General features: G+C 41.8%; 1 protein-coding gene across 1 annotated transcript in view; it reads right to left on the minus strand.

Moving 5' to 3' along the window:
* Positions 1 to 17,169: 17,169 nt before the first annotated feature.
* SLC16A2 (solute carrier family 16 member 2) overlaps positions 17,170 to 23,047 on the minus strand; it is a 130,177-nt gene continuing 124,299 nt past the window's right edge. The window contains exons 5-6 of the mRNA XM_047716201.1: positions 21,427 to 21,655; positions 17,170 to 19,758 (exon numbers count right to left, since the gene is read on the minus strand). Coding sequence (XP_047572157.1) covers positions 19,538 to 19,758; positions 21,427 to 21,655 — 450 coding nt within the window. The 3' untranslated portion in view covers positions 17,170 to 19,537. The remainder of the gene's footprint in view (positions 19,759 to 21,426; positions 21,656 to 23,047) is intronic.

Below are 23,047 nucleotides of genomic sequence, written 5' to 3' on the forward strand. Positions count from 1 at the left end.
CAGTACTGCCAGTGTAGAAAGGGTGGCTGAACCATCCTCCAATGACTGTAAAGTCTATACATCCGATCTTGAGACATTTAAAGAACACTGAGCACATAGTCTAGGAAACCAGCTTCAATAAATATGAATGCATCTGAACAATGATCTTTGAATGTCCAAGAAATCCTACTAGGTTTGTGTGAAGGAGATAGGCGGGTTGACAGGCACAGTTTTTCTAGAATAAGATGGGACCTGTCCATTGTGAGACAGAAAACAAAAGCCCATGTAACAGATCTCTGCTTTACTGTGTAAACTAGGATTACACATAATTGCCTGTGAAACAACAAATCAAATCAATGGCTGAAGATTCATTGCTATGGCAAACTTATTTTTTTTCTTTTTGCTCAGCATATAGCCACTGTTTAGAGGCTTCAACCATAGCTAGATAGGCAAGTAATTAGAGTACCAGGTGCAAAAAACAAAAAAACAAAAAACCCAAAACAACAAAACACACCCAAAAAATCTGTTAAATAGGATAAATGCTAAAAGAAGCATCTTACAATGGTTCTTTTAAAACTTGCATGTGGCTCAACAAAGATTCCACACATGCTGAGTGATGCTAAAAAAATATGTCTTTGATAGAGTTGGAAAATATTGAGGAGGAAAAGAAATGTAGGAAGTGTGGAACTTAGGCCCAGGGAAAGGTTCTGTCAGAAACCAATGACTCAGGGGGTGCCTGGGTGGCTCAGTGGGTTAAACCTCTGCCTTCAGCTCAGGTCATGATCCCAGGGTCCTCGGATTGAGTCCTGCATCGGGCTCTCTGCTCAGCAGGGGGCCAGCTTCCCCCTCTTTCTGCCTCTGCCTGCCCCTCTGCCTACTTGTGATCTCTCTCTATCAAATAAATAAAATAAAATAAAATAAAATAAAAAGAAACCAATGACTCCCAGAATCTTACCTACAGTTTTTCCTGTTTCCCTTTCTCTTATAACTTGAGGTCCTCTTCTCTAGGAACAGCAGCTTTCAGGTATCCCTTAGCAACATTTTAGACACTTTATCCAGAAGCATTCTGTTTGTAATCTGAGCCCCAGGTCTGAGTTGAACTGAGATTTTCCTTTGTTCTTCTGAAAGGAGTAAACAACCTGCAAAAAGACCACTGAGACAATTCATCTAGAGGGAATCTCTCTTTGCATTACCCCATCCATCACACAAAGCCCTGATTCTTTTCTCAATATGCTCAGGACAGTTCAAGGCTTCAACCACCTGAGATAATTGCTCAGAGAAAAAAAGGACTATTGGACCCCTTCATTCTTCTCTAGTTAACACTGATTTTATCCACAGCTATGGTATTGTTCCTTTATGTAAGAATTGTTTATCTTCCTATCTCAGAAGAAATTTCCTCATGGTTCTAACTATTCTCCATACCCCGATAACTCAAAAATCTGTATTTCTAGGCCTGACCTCTCTCCAGTTGTTTGCTGGACATCTCAACCTGACTATTTTACAGGTACTTTAGACTTGTGGAATATCCTTCCCCTATTTCAGTAGGCGGCACCATGTAGTGATTGGCAGTGGACTTGAACTGCTAGGCCTAGCTGGTGAATGGGCCATTTCTCAAAACAAAAATCATGAAGTAGGCAAGAAGCTTCTAAGAAACCTTGAAGCATGATTAAGCTAGATCCTAAGGGTTAGTGTAACAAATTAGAAGTACAGATTGGAAAATCTACCTTGGCAGTGTATGGCTGAAAAAAAAAAAAAAGGTTAAGCTATCTAGAGGGGAAATGCCAGTAGGTAGGAAGACTCTTAAGGGACATCTGACCAGCAAGAACTAGAAGAACTTTGGTATAAGAGAATGTGATGGAAGTGTGGACAAGTTGATGCTGGAAAGTACACTGGTGAAAGTTAATGAGTTTTGAGAGGTTAGGTTTCAGGACAGTAATAAAAGTTGCAAAGTCTCAGTGCTGCACTGACAGTTGTGAAACATGGGGCCATTTACCTGTCCTTTTGGCATCTCAGTTTCCTTATTTGCAAAAAAAGGCATTTGGACTGTTTTTTCCCAGCTAATTAAATTTGTTAAACTTTTATTTTGAAATAATTATAAATCGACAGGAAATTGGAATGATAATAAAGAGAGATACTATATGCCCTTCACCCAGTTTCCCCTATTGACTGCACCTTAGGTAACTATAGTACAATATCAAAACAAAGAAATTTGTATTAGTACAATGTACATCTGTAGTTCAATGCCATTTTATCACATGTAGATTCATATAACCACCACAACTATAAAGATACAGAATCATTCCATCACCCCAAAGATCCCTCATGCTACCAATTTATATTCACACCTATTCCCCCCACACCACCACCACCTCTAATGCCTGGCAATCACTAATCTCTTCTTCATCACTATAATTTTGCCACTCAGAGACTGTTATATAAATGTAATAACACAGTATGTGACCTTTTAAAGTGGGCTTTTTGTCATTCAGCATAATACCCTTGAGATCCATCCAGGTTGTTGCATGTATTAATAGATTGTTCCTTTTTACTGCTGAGTAGTATTTCATTATATGGATGTACCACAGTTTAACCATTCATCTATATTTTAGGACATTTTGGTTGCTTTCAGATTTGGGCTATTACAAATAATGCTGTGAACAATTGTGTAGAGATTTTGTGTGGACATACATTTTCGTTTCTCAGGGATATATGCCCAGGAATGTAATTGTTGGGTCTTATGGCAAATATATGATTAGCTTTTAAAGAAACTGTTAACTTGTTTCCTAGAGTGACTATAACATGTTACATTCTCATAGTAATGTATGAGAGATTTATTTTCTCCACATCCTTCCAGCTTTTGACATTGTCACCATTTATTATTTTAGCTGTTCTGATAAGTATATAATGATATCTCATTGTAATCATAGTTTGCATTTCCTAATGCAAGGAATGTTGAACATCTTATGTGATTATTTGCCATACATATATCCTCTTTGGGGAAATGTTTCTTCATCTATTTTGCCTGTTTTCTAATTGGATTGTTTGGGTTTTTTCTGTTGAGTTTAATTTATATATTCTGGATATCAGTCCTTTGTTAGATATATGGTTCATGTGGTTTGTAAATATTTTCTCCCAGTGTGTAGCTTGTCATTTCATCCTATTAACAGAGTCTTTTGCAGAGCAAAAGTTTTAAGTTTTGGTGACATCCAATTTATTAATTGATTTTCCCCCTATGGATTGTGCTTTTGGTGTCATATCTAAGAAACTCCTAAACCCTGAGTCATAAAGGTTTTCTCCTATGTTTTCTTCTAAAAGTGTTACAGTTTTACATTTTACTTTTAAGTCTATGATCCATTTTGAGGTTTTTTTTTTCCTTTTTGCTTATAAATATCCAATTGCTCCAACACTTTTTGTTAAAAAGATAACTTCTCCTTTAAATTGCTTTCATACCTTTGTTAAAAAAAATCAGTTGATTATACTTGCATGGGACTATGTCGGGGTCTCCATTCTGTTCCATTGTTCTATATACCTATCTCTCCACCAATATAACAGTCTTAATTACTATAGCTATATAATAAGTCTTGAAATCAGGCAGAGTGGTTCCTCTCACTTAATTCTTCTTTTTAAAAATTGTCTCAATTATTCTAATTCCTTTACCTTTCCATATAATTTTTAGAATAATCTCCATATTTACAAAAAGAATCTTGTTAGGATTTTGATAGGAATTGAATTAAAACTCTGTATCAGTTTGGGGAAAATAGACATCACTACCATATTGAGTCTTCCATTCCATGAACACAGCATGTCTTTCCACTTGTTTAGATCTTTCTTGGTTTCTTGCACCAGTACTTTAACATTTTTAGCATACAGATCTAGTACATAATTTTTTAGGTGTGTATTTAAGTATTTCAATTTATTTGTAATGATTGTAAATGTTACTGTGTTTTCAACTTCACGTTTCTTCATGCTCATTGATGGTATATCAATGTGTGCTTGATTTTTGTGTGTTTTGTATGTTGATTTTACATAATACAATGTTGCTAAACTCACTTATTTTATAAAGTTTTTGTAGATACCTTGGCATTTTCTATGTAGACAATTCTGGCATCTGCGAATAGAGACAGTTTTATTTCTTCCTTTCTAGTATGCATATATTTTATTTATTTTCTTCAGCTTATTGCAGTGGCTAGAATTTCCATTAGGATTTTAAATAAGAGTGGTAAGAATGGGCATCTTTGCCTTGTTCCTCATCTTAGTAGGAAAATATAGTATTTCCCCATAAAGTATGACATTAGGTGTAGATGCTTTAGATGTTCCTTATGAGGTTGAAGTAGTTCCCCTCTATTACTAACTTGACGAGAGTCTTTAATCATAAATGAGTATTAGATTTTGTCAAATGCTTTTTCTGTACTAATTGATAGTATCATATGATTTTTCCATGTTTAATTTGCTGGTATGTACATTACACTGATGTAACTTTGAATATTAAAACAGCCTCATATACCTGGAATAAATCTCACTTTGGCATGGTGCATAATTCTTTATACATTCATGGATTTGCTTTGCTAATATTTTTTTTTCTTTGAAAAATTTTTTAATTTTTTTAATTTTTTAAAATATTTATTTAATTTTTATTTTATTTTTTATAAACATATATTTATAAACATATATTTTTATCCTCAGGGGTACAGGTCTGTGAATCGCCAGGTTTACACACTTCACAGCACTCACCATAGCACATACCCTCCCCAATGTCAATACCCCACCCCCCAACCCCCCTCCACCCATCAACCCTCAGTTTGTTTTGTGAGATTAAGAGTCACTTATGGGGGCACCTGGGTGGCTCAGTGGGTTAAAGCCTCTGCTTTCCACTCGGGTCGTGATCCCAGGGTCCTGGGATCGAGCCCCACATCGGGCTCTTTGCTCTGCGGGGAGCCTGCTTCCTCCTCTCTCTCTCTCTGCCTGCTTGTGTTCTCTGTCTGTCAAATGAATAAATAAAATCTTAAAAAAAAAGAGTCACTTATGGTTTGTCTCCCTCCCAATCCCATCTTGTTTCATTTACTCTTCTCCTACCCCCTTAACCCCCCATGTTGCATCTCCTCTGCCTCATATCAGGGAGATCATATGATAGTTGTCTTTTTCCAATTGACTTATTTCGCTAAGCATGATACCCTCTAGTTCCATCCATGTCATCGCAAATGGCAAGATTTCATTTCTTTTGATGGCTGCATAGTATTCCATTGTGTATAATAAACCACATCTTCTTTATCCATTCATCTGTTGATGGACATCTAGGTTCTTTCCATAGTTTGGCTATTGTAGACATTGCTGCTATAAACATTAGGGTGCACGTGCCCCTTCGGATCACTACGTTTGTATCTTTAGGGTAAATACCCAGTAGTGCAATTGCTGGGTCATAGGGTAGTTCTATTTTCAACATTTTGAGGAACCTCCATGCTGTTTTCCAGAGTGGTTGCACCAGCTTGCATTCCCACCAACAGTGTAGGAGGGTTCCCCTTTCTCCGCATCCTCGCCAGCATCTGTCATTTCCTGACTTGTTAATTTTAACCATTCTGACTTGTGTGAGGTGATATCTCATTGTGATTTTGATTTGTATTTCCTTGATGCCGAGTGATATGGAACATTTTTCATGTGTCTGTTGGCCATCTGGATGTCTTCTTTGCAGAAACGTCTGTTGACTATTTGGATGTCTTCTTTGCAGAAATGTCTGTTCATGTCTTCTGCCCATTTCTTGATTGGATTATTTGTACTTTGGGTGTTGAGTTTGATAAGTTCTTTATAGATTTTGGACACTAACCCTTTATCTCATATGTCATTTGCAAATATCTTCTCCCATTCTGTCAGTTGTCTTTTGGTTTTGTTAACTGTTTCCTTTGCTGTGCAAAAGCTTTTGATCTTGATAAAATCCCAATAGTTCATTTTTGCCCTTGCTTCCCTTGCCTTTGGCGATGTTCCTAGGAAGATGTTGCTGCGTCTGAGGTCGAAGAGGTTGCTGCCTGTGTTCTCCTCAAGGATTTTGATGGATTCCTTTCTCACATTGAGGTCCTCCATCCATTTTGAGTCTATTTTCGTGTGTGGTGTAAGGAGATGATCCAATTTCATTTTTCTGCATGTGGCTGTCCAATTTTCCCAACACCATTTATTGAAGAGGCTGTCTTTTTTCCATTGGACATTCTTTCCTGCTTTGTCAATGATTACTTGACCATAGAGTTGAGGGTCTATTTCTGGGCTCTCTATTCTGTTCCATTGATCTATGTGTCTGTTTTTGTGCCAGTACCATGCTGTCTTGATGATGACAGCTTTGTAATAGAGCTTGAAGTCCGGAATTGTGATGCCACCAACTCTGGCTTCCTTTTTCAATATTCCTTTGGGTATTCGAGGTCTTTTCTGGTTCCATATAAATTTTAGGATTATTTGTTCTATTTCTTTGAAAAAAAATGGATGGTACTTTGCTAGGAATTGCATTAAATGAGTAGATTGCTTTAGGTAGCATAGACATTTTCACAATATTTATTCTTCCAATCCAGGATCATGGAACATTTTTCCATTTCTTTGTGTCTTCCTCAATTTCTTTCATGAGTACTTTATAGTTTTCTGTGTATAGATTCTTAGCCTCTTTGGTTAGGTTTATTCCTAGGTATCTTATAGTTTTGGGTGCAATTGTAAATGGGATGGACTCCTTAATTTCTCTGTCTTCTGTCTTGTTGTTGGTGTAGAGAAATGCAACTGATTTCTGTGCATTGATTTTATATCCTGACACTTTACTGAATTCCTGTACAAGTTCTAGCAGTTTTGGAATGGAGTCTTTTGGGTTTTCCACATATAGTATCATATCATCTGCGAAGAGTGATAGTTTGACTTCTTTGCTGATTTGGATGCCTTTAATTTCCTTTTGTTGTCTGATTGCTGAGGCTAGGACTTCTAGTACTATGTTGAATAACTTTGCTAATATTTCTTTAGGAATTTTACATCTATATTCAAAAGGTATATTGGTCTATGATTTTCTTTTTCTTTTACTGTTGTATTGTCTTTGGTTTTATTTTTTTTATTTTTTTAAAAGATTTTTATTTATTTATTTGACAGACAGAGATCACAAGTAGGCAGAGAGGCAGGCAGAGAGAGAGGAAGGGAAGCAGACTCCCCACTGAGCAGAGAGCCTGATGGGGGGCTCGATCCCAGGATCCTGGGATCATGACCTGAGCCGAAGGCAGAGGCTTAACCCATTGAGCCCCCCAGGTGCCCTGGTTTTATTTTTTTAAAAAGACTTTATTTATTTATGACAGAAAGAGATAGCGAGAGAGGGAACACAAGCACAGGGGAGCTGGAGAGGGAGAAGCAGACTTCCCACTGAGCAGGGAGCCTGACCTCAATCCCAGGACACTGGGATCATGACCAGAGTGGAAGGCAGAAACTTAATGACTGAGCCACCCAGGTGCCCCCGTCTTTGGTTTAAATATTTTAATATCAGGGTAATGCTGTCCTTATAGAATCAGTTTCACCTTAAGTTTCCTGGAAGAGATTGTATAAAATTACTGTTAATTCTTCTTTGGAAGAATGGTTAAAGAATTTGGTAAAATTTTCCAATGAGTCCATTTAGGCTTTTCTTTTGGGGAAGTTTTAAATTATAAATTCAATTTTTTTAGTAGTTATAAGACTATTCATGTAATGTGTTTCCTCCTGGTTGAGTTCTTGTAGTTTGTGGATTTTGATGAATTTGTCCAATCTTTCCCTCTAGTTATTAAAGTTATGAATGTAAAGTTGTTCATAGAATTCTCTTATCTTTTTTTAAAAAGATTTTATTTATTTATTTGACAGACAGAGATTACAAGTAGACAGAGAGGCAGGCAGAGAGAGAGAGAAGGAAGCAGGCGCCCTGCTGAGCAGAGAGCCCAATGTGGGGCTCAATTCCAGGACCCTGAGATCATGACCTGAGCCGAAGGCAGAGGCTTTAACCCACTGAGCCACTCAGGCGCCCCAGTATTCTCTTATCTTTTTAATGGCTGCAGAATCTGTAATGTTATTTCCTATTTCATCCCAAATATTGGTGGTTTGGATCTTCTCTCTTTTTATTCAGTCTTATGAGAAGTTTATAAATATTACTGATTTTTTTTTCAAAGAGCTTCTTGTTTCATTGGTTTTTCTCTATTGTTTCCCTGTATTCGATTTTATTGATTTCTACCTTTTTATTATTTCCTTCCTTTTGCTTGCTTTATTTTGCCCTTCTTTTCTAGTTTCTTGAGGTAGGAACTTAGATTATTGATTTGAAATAATTCCCAATCTATAATGTAAGCATTTATTTATCTTAAAAAAATTTTTATTATGTTATGTTAATCACCATCATTTTATTATGTAATATTAGTCAAAATCATTAGCTTTTGATGTAGTGTTCCATGATTCACTGTTTGCGTATAACACCCAGTGCTCCATGCAATACATGCCCTCCTTAATACCCACCACCAGGTGCACCCATCCCCCTCCTCCCTCCCCTCTAAAACCCTCAGTTTGTTAGTGCTATAAACTTCTTTCTCAGTACTGCTTTAGCTCTGTTCCACATATTTTGGTATGTTGCATTTTGGTTTTCATTCAGTTGCCTGTATTTTTTTAACTTGTAAGTTTATTGTCAAAATTATCTTTTTTTAGATTTCATTTATTTATTTACATATTTTGGAGAGAAAGAGAAAGAGAGCATGAGTGGGGAGAAGGGCAGAGGGAGAGGGAAAGAATCTCAAGCAGACTCTGCACTGAGGCTGGAGCCCAAGGTGGGGCTCAATCTCCGATCTCACAAACCTGAAATTATGACCTGAGCCAAAACCAAGAGTCTGAGGCTTAACTGACTGAGCCATCCAGCACCCTGTTGCCTGTATTTTTTTTTTTATTTCTTTTGAGACTTCCTCTTTGATCTATGCATTGTTAAGAATTGTGTTGTTTAATTGCCAGTTGTTTAGAAACTTTGCTATTATCTTTCTGGCTTTGATTTCTCATTTGATTCCGTTGTACTGAGAAAAAACATAATGTATGATTTCAACTATTTTAAATTTATTAAAGTTGGTTTTATGGCTCAGGATATGATCTAACTTGGTGTATGTTCCATGGGTGCTTAAAAAGAATCTGTCTTCTGATCTTGTGAGGTAGAATGTTCCTTAAATGTTGATTAGATCTTCCTGGTTGATGGTGTTTTTAGTTCTATGTCCTTACTCATTTTTTTTTCTGTCTAGTTTTGCCATCAGTTTTTGAGCTACAGTGTTGAAATCTCCAACTATATTGTGGAATTGTCTACTTCCTCTTTGTTTTCTGTTTTTGCATCAACTATTTTGAAGCACTGTTTAGGATTATTGTATCTTCCTGGTAGCCTAAACATTTTATTATTATGTTTTGTCCTTTTTTCTTTCTGGTAACTTTCTTTGCTCTGAAGTCTACCATATCAAAAATTAATATAGCCACTCTCATTTCTTTTTATTAAAAAGAAATATATATGACATATCTTTTCCCAACCTTTTACTTCCAGCCTACCGATCATTAGATATTTGAAGTAAATTTCCTGTAGACAACATATACTGTGTCATTTTAAATCTACTCTGCTAATCTTTGTAATTAATATATTTAAATCATTTACATTTAATGTCATTATTGATATATTAGGGCCTATGTCTGACATTATATTATTTGTTTTCTGTTTGTCTTGTCTGTTCTTCATTTCTGGCTTTATTCCTGCCTTCCTGTAAGTTTTATTTTTAACTTTTTTAGAACTCTATTTTATTTATCTCTAGTGCTTTTGAAGGTATATTCTTACACAGCTTCTTTAGTGGTTTGATATGTACATAACTTACTGCAGTCTACTGGTGTTAATATTTTACCAGCCTCAGTGAAGTGTAAAAACCTTACCTGCTTTATTGTCTCTTCACTGTCCCCTATTTGTAATATTGCCTTAAATGACTCCTCTACATACATTGAGAGCCACATCAGATATTGTTATAATGTTTGCTTCAATTGTTAAACACACTTTAGAAAACTCAAGAGGATAAGGAAAATCTGTTGTATTTACTCATATTTCATTTTCATTGTACTTTCTTCTTTCCTGATTCTCCAAGATTCCTTCTTTTGTCATTTCTTTACTGTCCATAAAACTTCTTTTAGTCATTCTTTTAGGGTAGGTCTGCTGGCAACAAGTTTTCTTAGTTTTACATTATTTGAGAATGTCTTGATTTGCTCTTTGTTCCTCAAGGATATTTTCACTGAATATACAATTCTGAGATAATAGTTCTTTTCTTTCAGCATTTAAAAAAATTGTGACTTCTTTCTTCTCCCCTCCATGGTTTCTGATGAGAAATCCATTATCATTCTAATTGTTTTTCCTCCATAATTAAGGGGTCGTAGGGGCTCCTGGGTGGCTCAGTGGATTAAGCCTCTGCTTTCTGCTCAGGTCATGAGCTCAGAGTCCTGGGATTGAGCATTGGGCTCTCTGCTCAGCAAGGAGCCTGCTTCCCCCCCTCTCTCTGCCTGCCTCTCGGCCTACTTGTGCTCTCTGTCTCTGTCAAATAAATAAATAAAATCTTTTTTAAAAATTAAGGTGTCATTTCTCTCTCACTATTTTTAAGATCTTTTGCTATTATTTCTTTGAATATTTTCTCAGCCACACCTCCTTTCTTTTTTCCTTCTGGGACTTTGATAACATGAATATTTTTTCTGTTGGAGTCCCACAGTTCCCTAAGGTTCTGTTAATTTTTTTCAGTTTATTTCCTTTCTCTTGTTTATTTTTTTAAGGAGGCTCCACACCCAACATGGCAGGCTTGAACTCATAACCCTGAGATCAAGAGTCGCATGCTCTACTACTGAGCCAGACAGGCATCTCCCTTTCTTTTATTTAGACAAGATAATTAATATTGGCCTTTTTTTCCAAGTTCTCTGATTCTTTCCTCTTTCTTCTTTATTCTGTTGTGGAACTTATCCATTGACTTTTTTTTTTTTTAAATCTCCATTATTCTTTTCTTACTTCCAAAACTTCCATTTGGTATCCCTTTATGTCTTCTATTTATTTGCTGAGACTTTCTAATTCTTCAATTATTTTAAGCATGCTTATAAATACCCATTGAAGGATTTTTATGATGACCACTTTAAGTTCCTTGTCAGATAGTGCTAATATCTGTGCCATCTCATTGTTGTCATTTTTTTTAAACTCAAATTGATATTTTCTTGGGTCTGGTATGATGTCCTTGAGTCATGAATGATTTTTGATTGAAACCTGGACATTTTTAGTAATATGTAATGAAGCTGTGGGGTTTAAAAAAAAAGTCTGTTTTAGCAGGCCTCCTCTGACAGCATGCCAGAGGAAGAAGTGTATACTACCTCATTACTGTCAAGGTTCTCCACTGGACCACTACTGATATCCCAGTATTGAGGGGCTTCTCGTTACTGCTATGTGGGGGTGGGAGTTCAGGTACTTCACTAGATTTCCTCTGATACCACCAGGGATGCAAGGGACAGGGATGGCATGTGTTTCTGCCTAGCTGGGATGAAAGTCTGAGCTCCACACTTGGCCTACTGTGACACCACCATGATGATGAATGGGGGAGATGTTACTTGCTACAGCAGGATGAAAGTGGAAATCCAGGCTCTCCACTTTGCCTTTGCTGGCTGGGGTGGGGTTGGGAGCACAGTTTTTTCCATGGTGTTTGACTGAAGTAGAATGGTTATTGTACAGAAGTTTTCTATCTTTCTAGACTGACCCTTTCATGATTCTTTAGCTAGAGAAGGAAAGATTTTCACTGACTTTTTATATTAGTGCTCATTGGCATTTTTGGGTTTCTGGCTGCTCCAGCACCAAGTCTGGGATATATAAGGCAAAGAAGAAACCCGGAGCACTCACTTCAAGTGAGTCACCCCCTGGTTCTGACTTCTTATCTCCACCTTTCAGAATCTTCTTAAATTTATATATATATATATATATATATATATATATATATATATACTATTCAGCATTTTTATCTGTTTCCATAGGTGGAATAGGGAAAAATCAGTCCTAGAAATTTCAGTGGACTTTGAGGTAACTCTGTGAACCCCTAAAAGAGTCACAGAATACAGTGTGAAAATTACTGGATCTGAAGCTCTCCACTGTTTTAATCCTGACCTTCTTTGGATCTTTGATTTCCTTCTGGTATGACAGCCCTTAATTGTATTGATCAATGATTGTGAAGAAAGAGCTCAGTTGGCTAGAAAGAGAGAATTAAGTCAAGTTTGTTTGAAACTCTGGTGCTCTGTCAATGTATTTAAAGTGCTCCTGAAGTTCATTAGTTAAAACTATTTATAGAGCTACTGAACTAGATGTAGCTTTGCCTAGAACTTGACTTTCCCTGAAATCTGGCTGTCCTTGCTTTCCAGGACCTGCGTGGTTGACAGGTGAGTCCTAACCTTGGAGGTACCTGGTTTGGATGCTTGAAACAGTTCAGCCTGAAGGAAAAGCTTAGGCTAGAGCTTATTGGGATCAGGGGATTAAGATCTTACCAAACAATGGTACTGTGTGGTGGGGACTGCTAGATAGCCAAGTTCCCCTGCAGATATAGGGAATCTCTAACCTGGGGGCACGGGAGATGAAGAAGGTAATGGCCACAATTGCTGAGAGGCGTATACAGGACAAGTCCACCTCACTGAAGTGTGTGGGCAGAAGTTTAGGCATGTTCTCCCCTTTTCTTTTCCACAGGTGCTGACTCAGGAGTTTCCCAAGCTTTAATTGCAGGTTATCTGCTACTCTTTTCCATCCCTTCTCTGAGGCTTAGAAAAACACTAAATACTGGAAGTCTAGAAAAGAGGGACACTTTGAGCTAACTATGTTGATTACTTAGACACACAAGTTCTTTCCCATAAAAGCAGGGCCTCCCAGGAACTGTTCTCCCCCCATCCAATAACCAAACCAGACAAAAGGTCCTTTGGGGGTCTGTGGGAATTAAATAAGGCCCTGGAAATTAGCCCTCATTGGTGATAATTCTATTGAATAATAAGAGGACCAAGGGAGTAAGGCACAGAAGAATTCATTTTGGAGTTTTACCTCCATTTTGAGACACAGAGGAACTCAGAAGACAATGTTGTGTATTCTCAGGGAAAGGCAGATTAGAAACTCCTAAAATTACTCTTCTATACTCCCCTCCTCATCCCTCTCCCTCCATAAGACAGGCTGGTGTGGGTGTGGGGCCATGCACAAGGACTCTGGCTCAGCTTCTGCAGTCTTCATGCGTCGATCTTGGGGCTATGGTGCCACTCACTGTCCAGAGTTTTCCTTGGGAGGAAGAGTGAGCCTGGGTGCAGCAGGTACTGTCTCCCGGAGCAGCAAGCAGACTTTCTGAGAAGTCAGGGGAACAGAAAGATTCACTTACTTCCTTACTTTCTGTAAGTAAGGGTGGAGAGAGCCTTGGTGGAAAAGGGGTTTGAAAAATGGCATTTAGTTCCCCTATTGGCCTCACTTTACCCATAGACAAAATAGGTATAAGAGCAGCTGCCTCTCAGGATTGGGGGTGGGGTGGGTCAGATGTGATGAGGGATATGGGAGCATCTGGGAACTGTAGGTTGCCCACCCAAATGTGGGGGCACCCTATTATTGTTGAAGGGAGCCTCTATGTCCAGATATGCTGGGGGGAGGTGGACCCCTGTGTTCATGGAGCTAAAGGATGAAGGAGGAGTGTCAGGTGGAGGGGGCAGGGTGAATGAGGAGGCAAGTAGCTGAAAGATCTCCCCGTGACAGGAGGAAACTCTGGCCCTTGCAAGGCTTTGAGGCAGATGGACTGCAAGGCTGGGTTTCCCAACATGCCACCCTAGAGGAGGATGAGGGTATGTGGGTGTGTGGGGGAGAGGAGTGGAAGTGGTTACCATGGCCCTCTCCTTCACTCCTACTTAGGCAAGTGGCTGACGGAAGCAAATGGGTGGAGTGTTGGATGGGGAGTAAATTGAGGAGGAGGGTCTTATTGTCGACCTGGTCCATTTCTGGGTCTCCCTTCAGGTTTGGGGGAGATTTCTCAAGCCTAGGAAATCCCACTAGCTAGTTCACCTGTGTGAACCTAGGGCAGCTGGTGGGGGCTCACCTTCACCCTGCATGGTACCCAGGGACTGTGTGGTGAAGGAGCCTACCTGAGCTGGGAGCCCCCACTAGTGTAGTTGGCCACTCCTCCCCAGGAGTTCTGGGACAACTATTACGGGGAACTGGTGGGACTGATTGGTGGGCCAGTTCTTTGGAAGAGCAGCCCCATTGTGCTGACTTGTGTGGAGAAGTTGGCCCTGCAGGCCAGGCCCAGGGTTGGAGGTTGGAGAAGAGGGCTGTGGAGAATGGCTGCTTTGGACCAAGAGTTTCCTGGAGGTGACTCCCACCCTCAGCCCCTGATCTTCGAGAGCCCCTTGCCTAGAATCACCAGCTGCAGGCCTTCACCAGCTGCAGGCCTATTCTGTCCTTGGGGCCAGATCAGGTAGGGGGAAGAGAGAAGAGGGCCACTGGTAGGAAGGGGTTGTTGCCCCTCCAGCCTGGATCACCTCCAGGGCTCTGGATCAAGTGCTTGGTGGAGGCAGCAGGGGCAGGGCAGCGTGGGTGGGGGATTGAGGAGAACCTGAGCCCAGGACACATGGCAGTCTATTCAACTGGCTTCCCGGACAGTTGGCAGAGCCTGGGGTTAGGTTTTCCATCCTTCCTTCCCATCCCCTTTGCCTGGGCCGTCCCGATTCCCATCTGCGTAGCAGGGTCAGATATATCTCCTCGGCGCGTCTCCCAGATTCTTACCCTTCCCAGATGCGGAAGTGGATGGAGGGCCACCAAGGGGCAGGAGCCAAGCCCTTCCCCACCTAAGGTGACCAGAGGGCAGTGGCAGAGCCAAGAGATGCTGCAGCCAGGGCCCCATGGACCCCAGCCCCATCTCAATTCCGGGGCACTCCCCAAGTGTGAGTGTGCAGTGGGCATGGAGACCTGGTGGGAAGTGGTACTGGTTAGCACCCCCATCCCCAGATCCTCGGGCCCAGTCATTGCAATGGCAGTGTAGGGTGGGTGTGCAGTGGAAAAAGGGTCTCTAGCCTCTCATCCCTGGATCAGGTAGGCCCAGGGAGCAAGGAGACTCTGGACTGGGGGTGCTGGACAGGTGCTGTCAGTCCAGGTGTCTTACTGGCCAAGCAGGAGCTCTGCTGGGCTCAGCTCTGGCACTTGTTAGATGTGAGCAATGGGCTAATTTTATCCATCCGAGCTCTGGCTCATCAGGAAAGCAATGCTGAGGAGTACATAGTTCTTCCAGGTGACTTTGGCCAGGAGGAGGCCAGTGGCCAGGCAGTGCGGAGGTGGAAATGCTGGGGCCTCGGTTCTGGAAGGGCCCTGGTGATTCCTGTCCTGTCCCAAAGGCTCTGAGGTCAGTAAGCTCTGGGCTGCTGGGATCCAGAAGAGAAAAAGGTATATCGAAAAAAAGATAGTACAAATTCCTGCTTGTGTGTGTGTTTTTTTTCCCTCTTAGTTTTCTCCACCTCTGCTTCTTTCATTCTGAAATCCCTAACTTCTAGCAGAGTGCCTGACACAAAGCAGCAGGTCCCTAGAAAATATTTCTTTATGACTTGAAAATCAGTCACGGAACTCTGCTTCTGGTGACCACTAGAGAGAGCTGAAAGGCAGGAATTGAGGGCCTTCTAAAGCAAAACTTCCTCAATCCCTGCAAGAGTTAGGTATCTAATCCCTTTCTTTGTGCCTCTGGAGTCTCCTGTACTTTTCATCTCATTAAAATTTCAGAACTTCCTTCAAGGGTTCTGGTTTAAACCAGTGCCCACCCTATCTAGGCACCAGCTCTCAGACATCAGGGATTTCCTGGGGACACCCATAATTCCTTTCAGCTGGCCTGCTCTGTTGCTGTGGAGAAGTGGTAGGGAGCTTGTTGGCTTCCTCTTCAGACATGAAAAGGCCCTGGAAGAGAGCATGTGCTTATAAAAATTATGGGATTCCACGACTTTGAAATCTAATGATCTGAGTGTTCAAACACAGACTGGGGCCTTGGGGCTTACTGGAGGAGGGACTGAGAGGGCAGCAATACTTGGGTGGGAGAGCCTAGGGCTAGGCATCAGGACAGAGTAATTAGTCTCATTGGGAGGAGATAAGGAGACTGGCAGCCTGAGGATGTCTGCACTGAGGCAGGGGAGAAACAACAATCACCAAGAGTTGAGTGGTAAACCACCCTATCTCAGAGGAAACCTGTCCCCTTCTCTTTACCGTTCCCCTGTTCAGTGTATGGCAACAGAGAGATGGATTTTTATTTGTACCTCTTGGTTTCCTGAGGGTGGAAGAGCAGTAGGTGGGACCAGCTTTCCAAGGCCAAGGCTTAATGAAAGTCTGGAATGCTTGGGAAGAGAGAACACCAGAAATATGTGTTGGTTTGGGAATGAGGGTAATCGTGAAAAACAGAAAGGGATATACTAAAATCAAACTTTGCTCAGATTTCATTTTTGCTTGGAGCTGGTCCTTTTGACACCCTTGTGTAAATGGGCTCACTACATAGTTGTTAAATGAAGTAGACAAGTCATTTTCCCCTTCTTAACTTGGCTTCCTCATCTGTGAGATAAGGGGTTTAGACTGGAAGTCAATTACCTGAGTTCAAGTCTCAGCATGCTCTGTCACTGATGAGCTATGTGAACCTGCTCAGTCTCTTGCTATATCTAGGCCTCAGTTTCCCCACTTAAATCAATGCAGAGGATGGACAAAGTTACTCCCAGCTTTGTCATTATTGTAGGTCCTTCTTCTGCATCACCAATTCCAGGGTCTGTCGCTGTCTGGCTATGTAACCAAGCCATACCAATCCCTTCAGGTTCCCCTAAATAACAAGGGAAAGGATTAAAATGGATTGTTCCTAAAATCTTTGCCCATTTTCAACATGGCATGCATGTAGCAACATGGAAGCCTTGCTGAGGCCTCCACTTGGCTTCAGCCACTAACTGTGTCCTCATTTTGTAAAGTGACTACTTTTCTACTTCAGAGCTCCCTAAAAATCTAATCCTGAATAGTCCACCCAATTCCAAACCCCCTATAGATCCTTTTCTAATTTCTGCACTTACAGAGAGTATAGACCCTGGCAGAAATTTTATCTGAAATGAGATTTCAGTTTTGAAGCCAAACTTCCTACTGTTAACTAGGTTAAAACTATTTTACCCTGCAGGCAACACACATACCAAATCTAGATTTTTAGATCTGTTTATTTTGTTCCAAACCTTTTTGAGGATTTAAATGTCCCAGATCTCAAGCTCCCAAATTTTGTTCGTTCTCCTAGATTTAACTGTGGTGCATTAGAGGCTGCATCCTACCCTAAATATTAATACTGAGCTGCTTTCACCAACCAACATTCTCTCCAAAAGCACACAAGCTTACACATGTACATGCACATATGTGGAAGAAATAAACTGACACCCCACTATGTTATGTGACAACTGATAGAGCAGATTTGGGACCTGTGAATGTCTTTCCTTCATCTGGAGAGAAGTGGTTGGCAGCCTGATTTGTAAGAGCCTTCTTCACCTTGAACAACAAAGGAGACCTTGCAGAACTGCCCTCCAATGACTTGGTGTCAGGGAGAGGTAAGAAGAATGAGCACATGGGCTTTGTTGCTCCAACATTTTCAATGATCTCTCCTTGGAATTATAAGGCTCCTGGGGTTCAGCTTCTCCTGCACCACTGCTATTTGAGCCAGGAGGATAATAATTAGGCCCCTTCCTACCCATAGGGCTAAGAGCCAGTGCGTTTTTCTTTGGGAAGTTGATAAAAGCTGGACTAGGACCAGCTTTTATTAAAAGGAGGAGGGGGTGCAGGACTTTGGCCTTAAATGAAGCCATCATAGGCCAACCATGCCCCAGCTGCCTGTTTGTAACGGAAAATGTCATGGTTAGGGACCACTGTCTTCTTTGGATCCCCTCACAGGCAACCTCGTCCTTCTGGCTTTGGATGGGCCAGGCTTAGGGTGGCAAGTAACTGTTAGCTCCAGGTAACAGCCAATGATGCCTGGCAAGAAGGTGATGAAAGATTAGGGTAATAGCACAACAGACAAAGGCCCGGAATATGGAGAAAGAAACACAAGGAGGGCAAGTAAAGAGAGAGGCTGAGCTCCTAAGGAGGTGAGTTGTGCTAGCTTGGACATAGTCTGGCTGGGAATGCTCTTCAGCAAGAGTTTTGCTCAGAATCTGAGCATAGGGAAGTATCTGGCACCTATTTCAGAAGTATTATGATGGTCCAGAGCCTACCTTTCCTGGTACCTTTAATGCCCACTAAACAGAGGGGCTCAGGATGCCCAGTTTGGGAGCCATATTGGGGTAAAGTTAAGATGGTTTCCTCTTCCTAAAAGAAATTGTTAAATCCTACCTGTAGTTGCTGCCTCTGCTTTTTGGGGATCCAGGTTGGGAATGGGATTTTCCCTAAAACAGCCCCTTTCCCACCCTGACCCAGGTGGAAATATTAACCTATCATAACTAAAGAGAGATGGAGGAGTTGGTCCTTTGTCAGGTTAAAAACTATTGCCCCTCCCCCCAACCACACCCTCCCCCATCATCAGTCCTCCTCTGCCTTCTGAGATGAAAAGAATTTCTTCACATTTTGACAAGTGAATATACAGATGGGGAGCTGGAAGTGTCTGCAGGTTAATACACTGGTCTGGGAAATCTGTAAAAAGCAGTAAGTGGAACTTTATGGTGTTTAAGGTCCCTTCCCTATGTGATATTTGACTCTTCCAGTTTATAATTATAGCAGCTTGAGCCAAAACTTGAGATGAGGCTCAGCCTGAGATGAGTGGAATTGATAATCAATTTAGGGGTGGGCTAGGCCAAGATGAGGCTAATTGGCCCAAGCTCTAAGTCCATTCTGTCTTCAAGCACCCATGCATCTATGACAATCATAAAAAAAAAGTAGAGGTGGAAGAGAAAAGAGAGGAAGCAGTTAAGGAAAAAAATGGAGAAGGGAAGAAGGAAGCTGACTGTTAACCAACTATATGGTGGGGAGACTTATTTATACACTTGTAAAGTGATGTCACCCACAGTTCTTGGAAAGCCACAGCCCTCAGAGACTCTGAGACTAAGCAAGTCTCCTTGTCTGGTTTTACCTCTCCGGTCTTTCTTCTGCCCCCTCACCAATGGCTTCCAAGGACAGATGGCAAGGAACTCCTGAGCATACAGAGGCTTGGGTCTTCCCACCAGGCTCCTAGGGACACAGTAGCACCTTTGGAAGTTGCTTTTAGTGGGTGACTAGCAAGCTGGCACCAGGAGGTACCATCTCCAGGTATCAGAAAGTATAGAAAGTATATGGAGATGTTTCAAAGGCCAGGGGAATCTCACACTTTCCTAGATCCTGAGAGAAGGACCCTGGCAGGTTTAAAGGCATTCACAGGGAGAATTTGGTTAATGAGTTTAACAGGAGCTTTGGCTCCAAGGGGCTGGTCAGGTGGCTGAACTGCTGTGTGTGCATGTTTGAGAACAAGTGTGCTGATGGCAAAAATGTAAATGCTGAGCAGGGTGGGAAAGGGAAAAAGTTGGGGAGAGGTACACAATTGGCAAGGAAAATGCATTAGATTGGTTCCTCAGGGACGGGGGAACCTGGGAGCAGCTCCCCATTGGGGTCTGCATCAGGGGCCAACATCTTATCCTTGCTGGAATCCCTTTGCTCTTTCTTGAACATCCTTTGATGCATCAGAGGTACGAAGAAGAGGATTATAGCCCCAATGATGGGAGGCACACCAGCAAAGTAGAAGGCAACATGGTAGTCCCCGAAACAGTTGCGGAGGAGGCCTGAAATAGTCAAGAAAGACATGTCAAGTTCAGCTTTACCCTCCTGCCCAAAGGTGCTTTCTATTTCAGGGGCCGTAACAATGCCTATCCAGAGAACCTTGGCCTGCACTACCTTGACCCTAATCTCCCCTCAATTTAAACATTCCTAATGAAAATAAATGAATAAATGAATGAATGAATGAATGAATGAATGAATGAATAAATAAAACCTCTGTTACAAAGTCAGGTGGCTCCTCCCTGAGGTAATGGGGCTGTAGGCCCTTGAGGTTAATGCTTATTATGAAAGGGGCTAATGAAGCTTCTCTTAAAGTTCTCCATTTTTTACTCTCACGAAGCTATGGCTTAACTTCCAGTCACTCCTAGGTATGGAGTTAGGAGGGAATCTAGTTTAAAAGAGTTCCACAAAAAATGGCCAAGCCTTGTCTTGATCATAGTAGAGTGTTCTTGTGGAACAGTTCAGCTAAGTTCCTATTTTTTTTTCTCTGAAATGCCCTTCCTCTGAAGTTCCCATTTACCCTGAGAAGGCCATATATATATATGCATTCTTCATCCCAGTTACCGATATTGTTGGCCCTTCTGGGTTCCTATAAGTTACCAATACCATGAATACAGTTGTCATGTTATGCAGGGACTCCCCTGCTTGCCTTCAGAAGCTAATGTGGGGTACCTCATAGGAAACATGAGCCCAGAAATACTACTGAGGAAAGGCAAGTAAACCCTTGAGCTGCTTAGACAGTAAGCAGAATTGAAAGAGATGTGGATTCTGGGATCCACCTCTGGGATCCATCTCTGGGATCAGAGGCTGGGTAGAGGCTCCCTTCTCCCAGTGAGCAGTGTGGCTGTTGCACAAGGGCCTGGGTGAAAGCTTTTGTCACTGTCAAACAGCATGACATGCCCTTACAACGCCTTATGCAGAATTGGTGTTCAAGGGATATTTGTTGAGTTAGCCCAGTTGGCCAGCCTAGAGATGCTAGTCCCAGAATCAGAATTTGCAATAAATCCTAAAGAAAAGAAATGGAGTTCTCTTTTCATTGTTTTTTTTTTTTCCTTGTTTCCTATGTTCCCTGGGGTATGAACAATGCCCTTCTTGGAGAGTGGAGAAGGAAACTGGGGGTATTAAAAGACTGTAAGCCAACACTTCGCCTGCTGCCTGCTGGAAGTAAACCTCACTGGCTCAGTCCTGGGATTTGTCTTTAACCGAATCTCTTCTATGGGCTCAGTTCAGAAGCCAATAGAGAAGGAGGGGTGTGTCTCTAAACCTAAATAAAGCCGGGGTCCACTTTCTCTTCTCTTCCTGCCCAACTACTTGCAAATAATTATTTTCCTATAACGAGAGGGAAAGAGAAGATACTGGACCAATAGAATAATCAAGAAGGCCAAACTCATTTCTCTCTCTACCATCTTGGAATCAGCCAGGCTGTCTAAAATAAAACCCCACTGAAACAATTAGAGAGCCATGAAAAGCCCATTCCCAAAAAATGAATCCATGCACATATACTGTACTTGGCCTCTTCCACAATAGTGGTAAGGGGTTTCATGCACTCTAACAAGGCTGCGTAAATAGAGAATAAGAGTAAAAGGGACTTCAGGCAGAGGTGCTCAGAATTGCTAGGGCCTAGGGAAGACGGGACTCCCCCACTCATGCCCTCCCTGTAATATCAGCCTCACCTGCAATGGGGGGCCCAGCAATCATCGGCAGGGCCATCATGCCAAGGAGGTAGCCAATTGCCTGTGAGGCCTGCATTGGGCCCACCAGCTCAAATGCGATGGGGGCCATGATGGTGATGAAGAAGCCATCACACAGGCCCAGGAAGAGGCAGACAACGACGAGGCCCCCGAAGCCCCGGCACAGGGGAATCATCATGGACATCAGGCCCAGGAGCAGGAAGGAGATGACCTAGAGGAGCAAGGGCCTTAGGTCATGTTATGCTTATCAGTCAAGACCACATAACAAATCATATCCCCTTTTTTAGGGTTTCATTTCTACCATCTATAAATTGGGACGGGGGCTATCAACAGAGACAGCATTAGGTTAAATATTTACTTAGGCCCCTTCTAAGTCCTGCACTGAAAGATTCAAGGTTTTTAAGAGAGCTCCTATTTAACTGTGATTCCATCAAGATTTTTTTTTAAAGATTTTATTTATTTATTTGACAGAGAGAGATCACAAGCAGGCAGAGAGGCAGGCAGAGAGAGAGGAGGAAGCAGGCTCCCTGCTGAGCAGAGAGCCCGATGCGGAGCTCGATCCCAGGACCCTGAGATCATGACCTGAGCCGAAGGCAGTGGCTTAACCCACTGAGCCACCCAGGAGCCCCCATCAAGATTTTTTTTTAAAAAGTTAGGGGGCATGGCCCCTGTCCTTAAGAAGTTGTCTTTTCACTGGACTCTAAGCTAAAGGAGATTGCTATTGTTCTGATCTTGCATTTGGCTGCCCCAGGTTTTAGGGTCTGGAATCAGACCATGCTTGTGTTCTCAGATTCAAGTAAGATATGGGAAGAGGAAGGTAAGGAAGTAAGGATAACTTGAATGATGATTAGATGGGAGCATGAATGGAAGTCACAGCTTCCTGAAATGAGAAAGGACCCAGTGCCCATTTATGTGGGTGACTGCTTTTAGAAAACACCTTGTCATGAGGGAAACCACCAGGAGATTCACCCAGGTTCCTTATGATTTAGATATGGGACACAGCACCATCTCAGATTGCATGGCCATGCGGTCCTCTGGACTTTGCCGGGCACCATGCAAAGGGCAACAAAGGGAACTTTAAGGAGAACCAAGACACTAAGAGGGGTTTTAGGGAGCCTGAAGCTGGCTCAGGGGCATTGACTAGCCACTGGGCTTTCTTTGAACTGAACAAATTGACTCCAAAACAAAGAAACTGCCTTTCCAGTGGCTAGTTTTTCCCACTCGACAGAGAGAAAAGCAACTGGAAACAGCTGGTCTTTTGATTGAGGGCCTCTGCAACCTGTATCAGTGAGCCAGAATGAAGACCTGGGCAATAAGCAGAGAAATAAACCGCCTTCTTCCCATCCACTCTAGTCAGCACAGCCAGGTCATCCCAGGCTCAGGACTAAGACCTAATCTGTTTACCAAGTCCTTGACAGGACCCAGGATTTTCTAATCCTTCACACAGGCAGGCAAACTTACCCAGTAAGGATAAATTACCACATCACCACATGGATGGGATAGGAGGGTCAAGGCTGTTTCAAGCCCTGAAGATTTTTTCTGTGCTGTACTGGCAGTGGGTTTGCTAGGTCGATCAGTTGGTTTTTAGAGAGGACAAGAGATG

This window comes from Lutra lutra, chromosome X (assembly GCF_902655055.1).
Source record: "Lutra lutra chromosome X, mLutLut1.2, whole genome shotgun sequence".
NCBI lineage: Eukaryota > Metazoa > Chordata > Mammalia > Carnivora > Mustelidae > Lutra > Lutra lutra.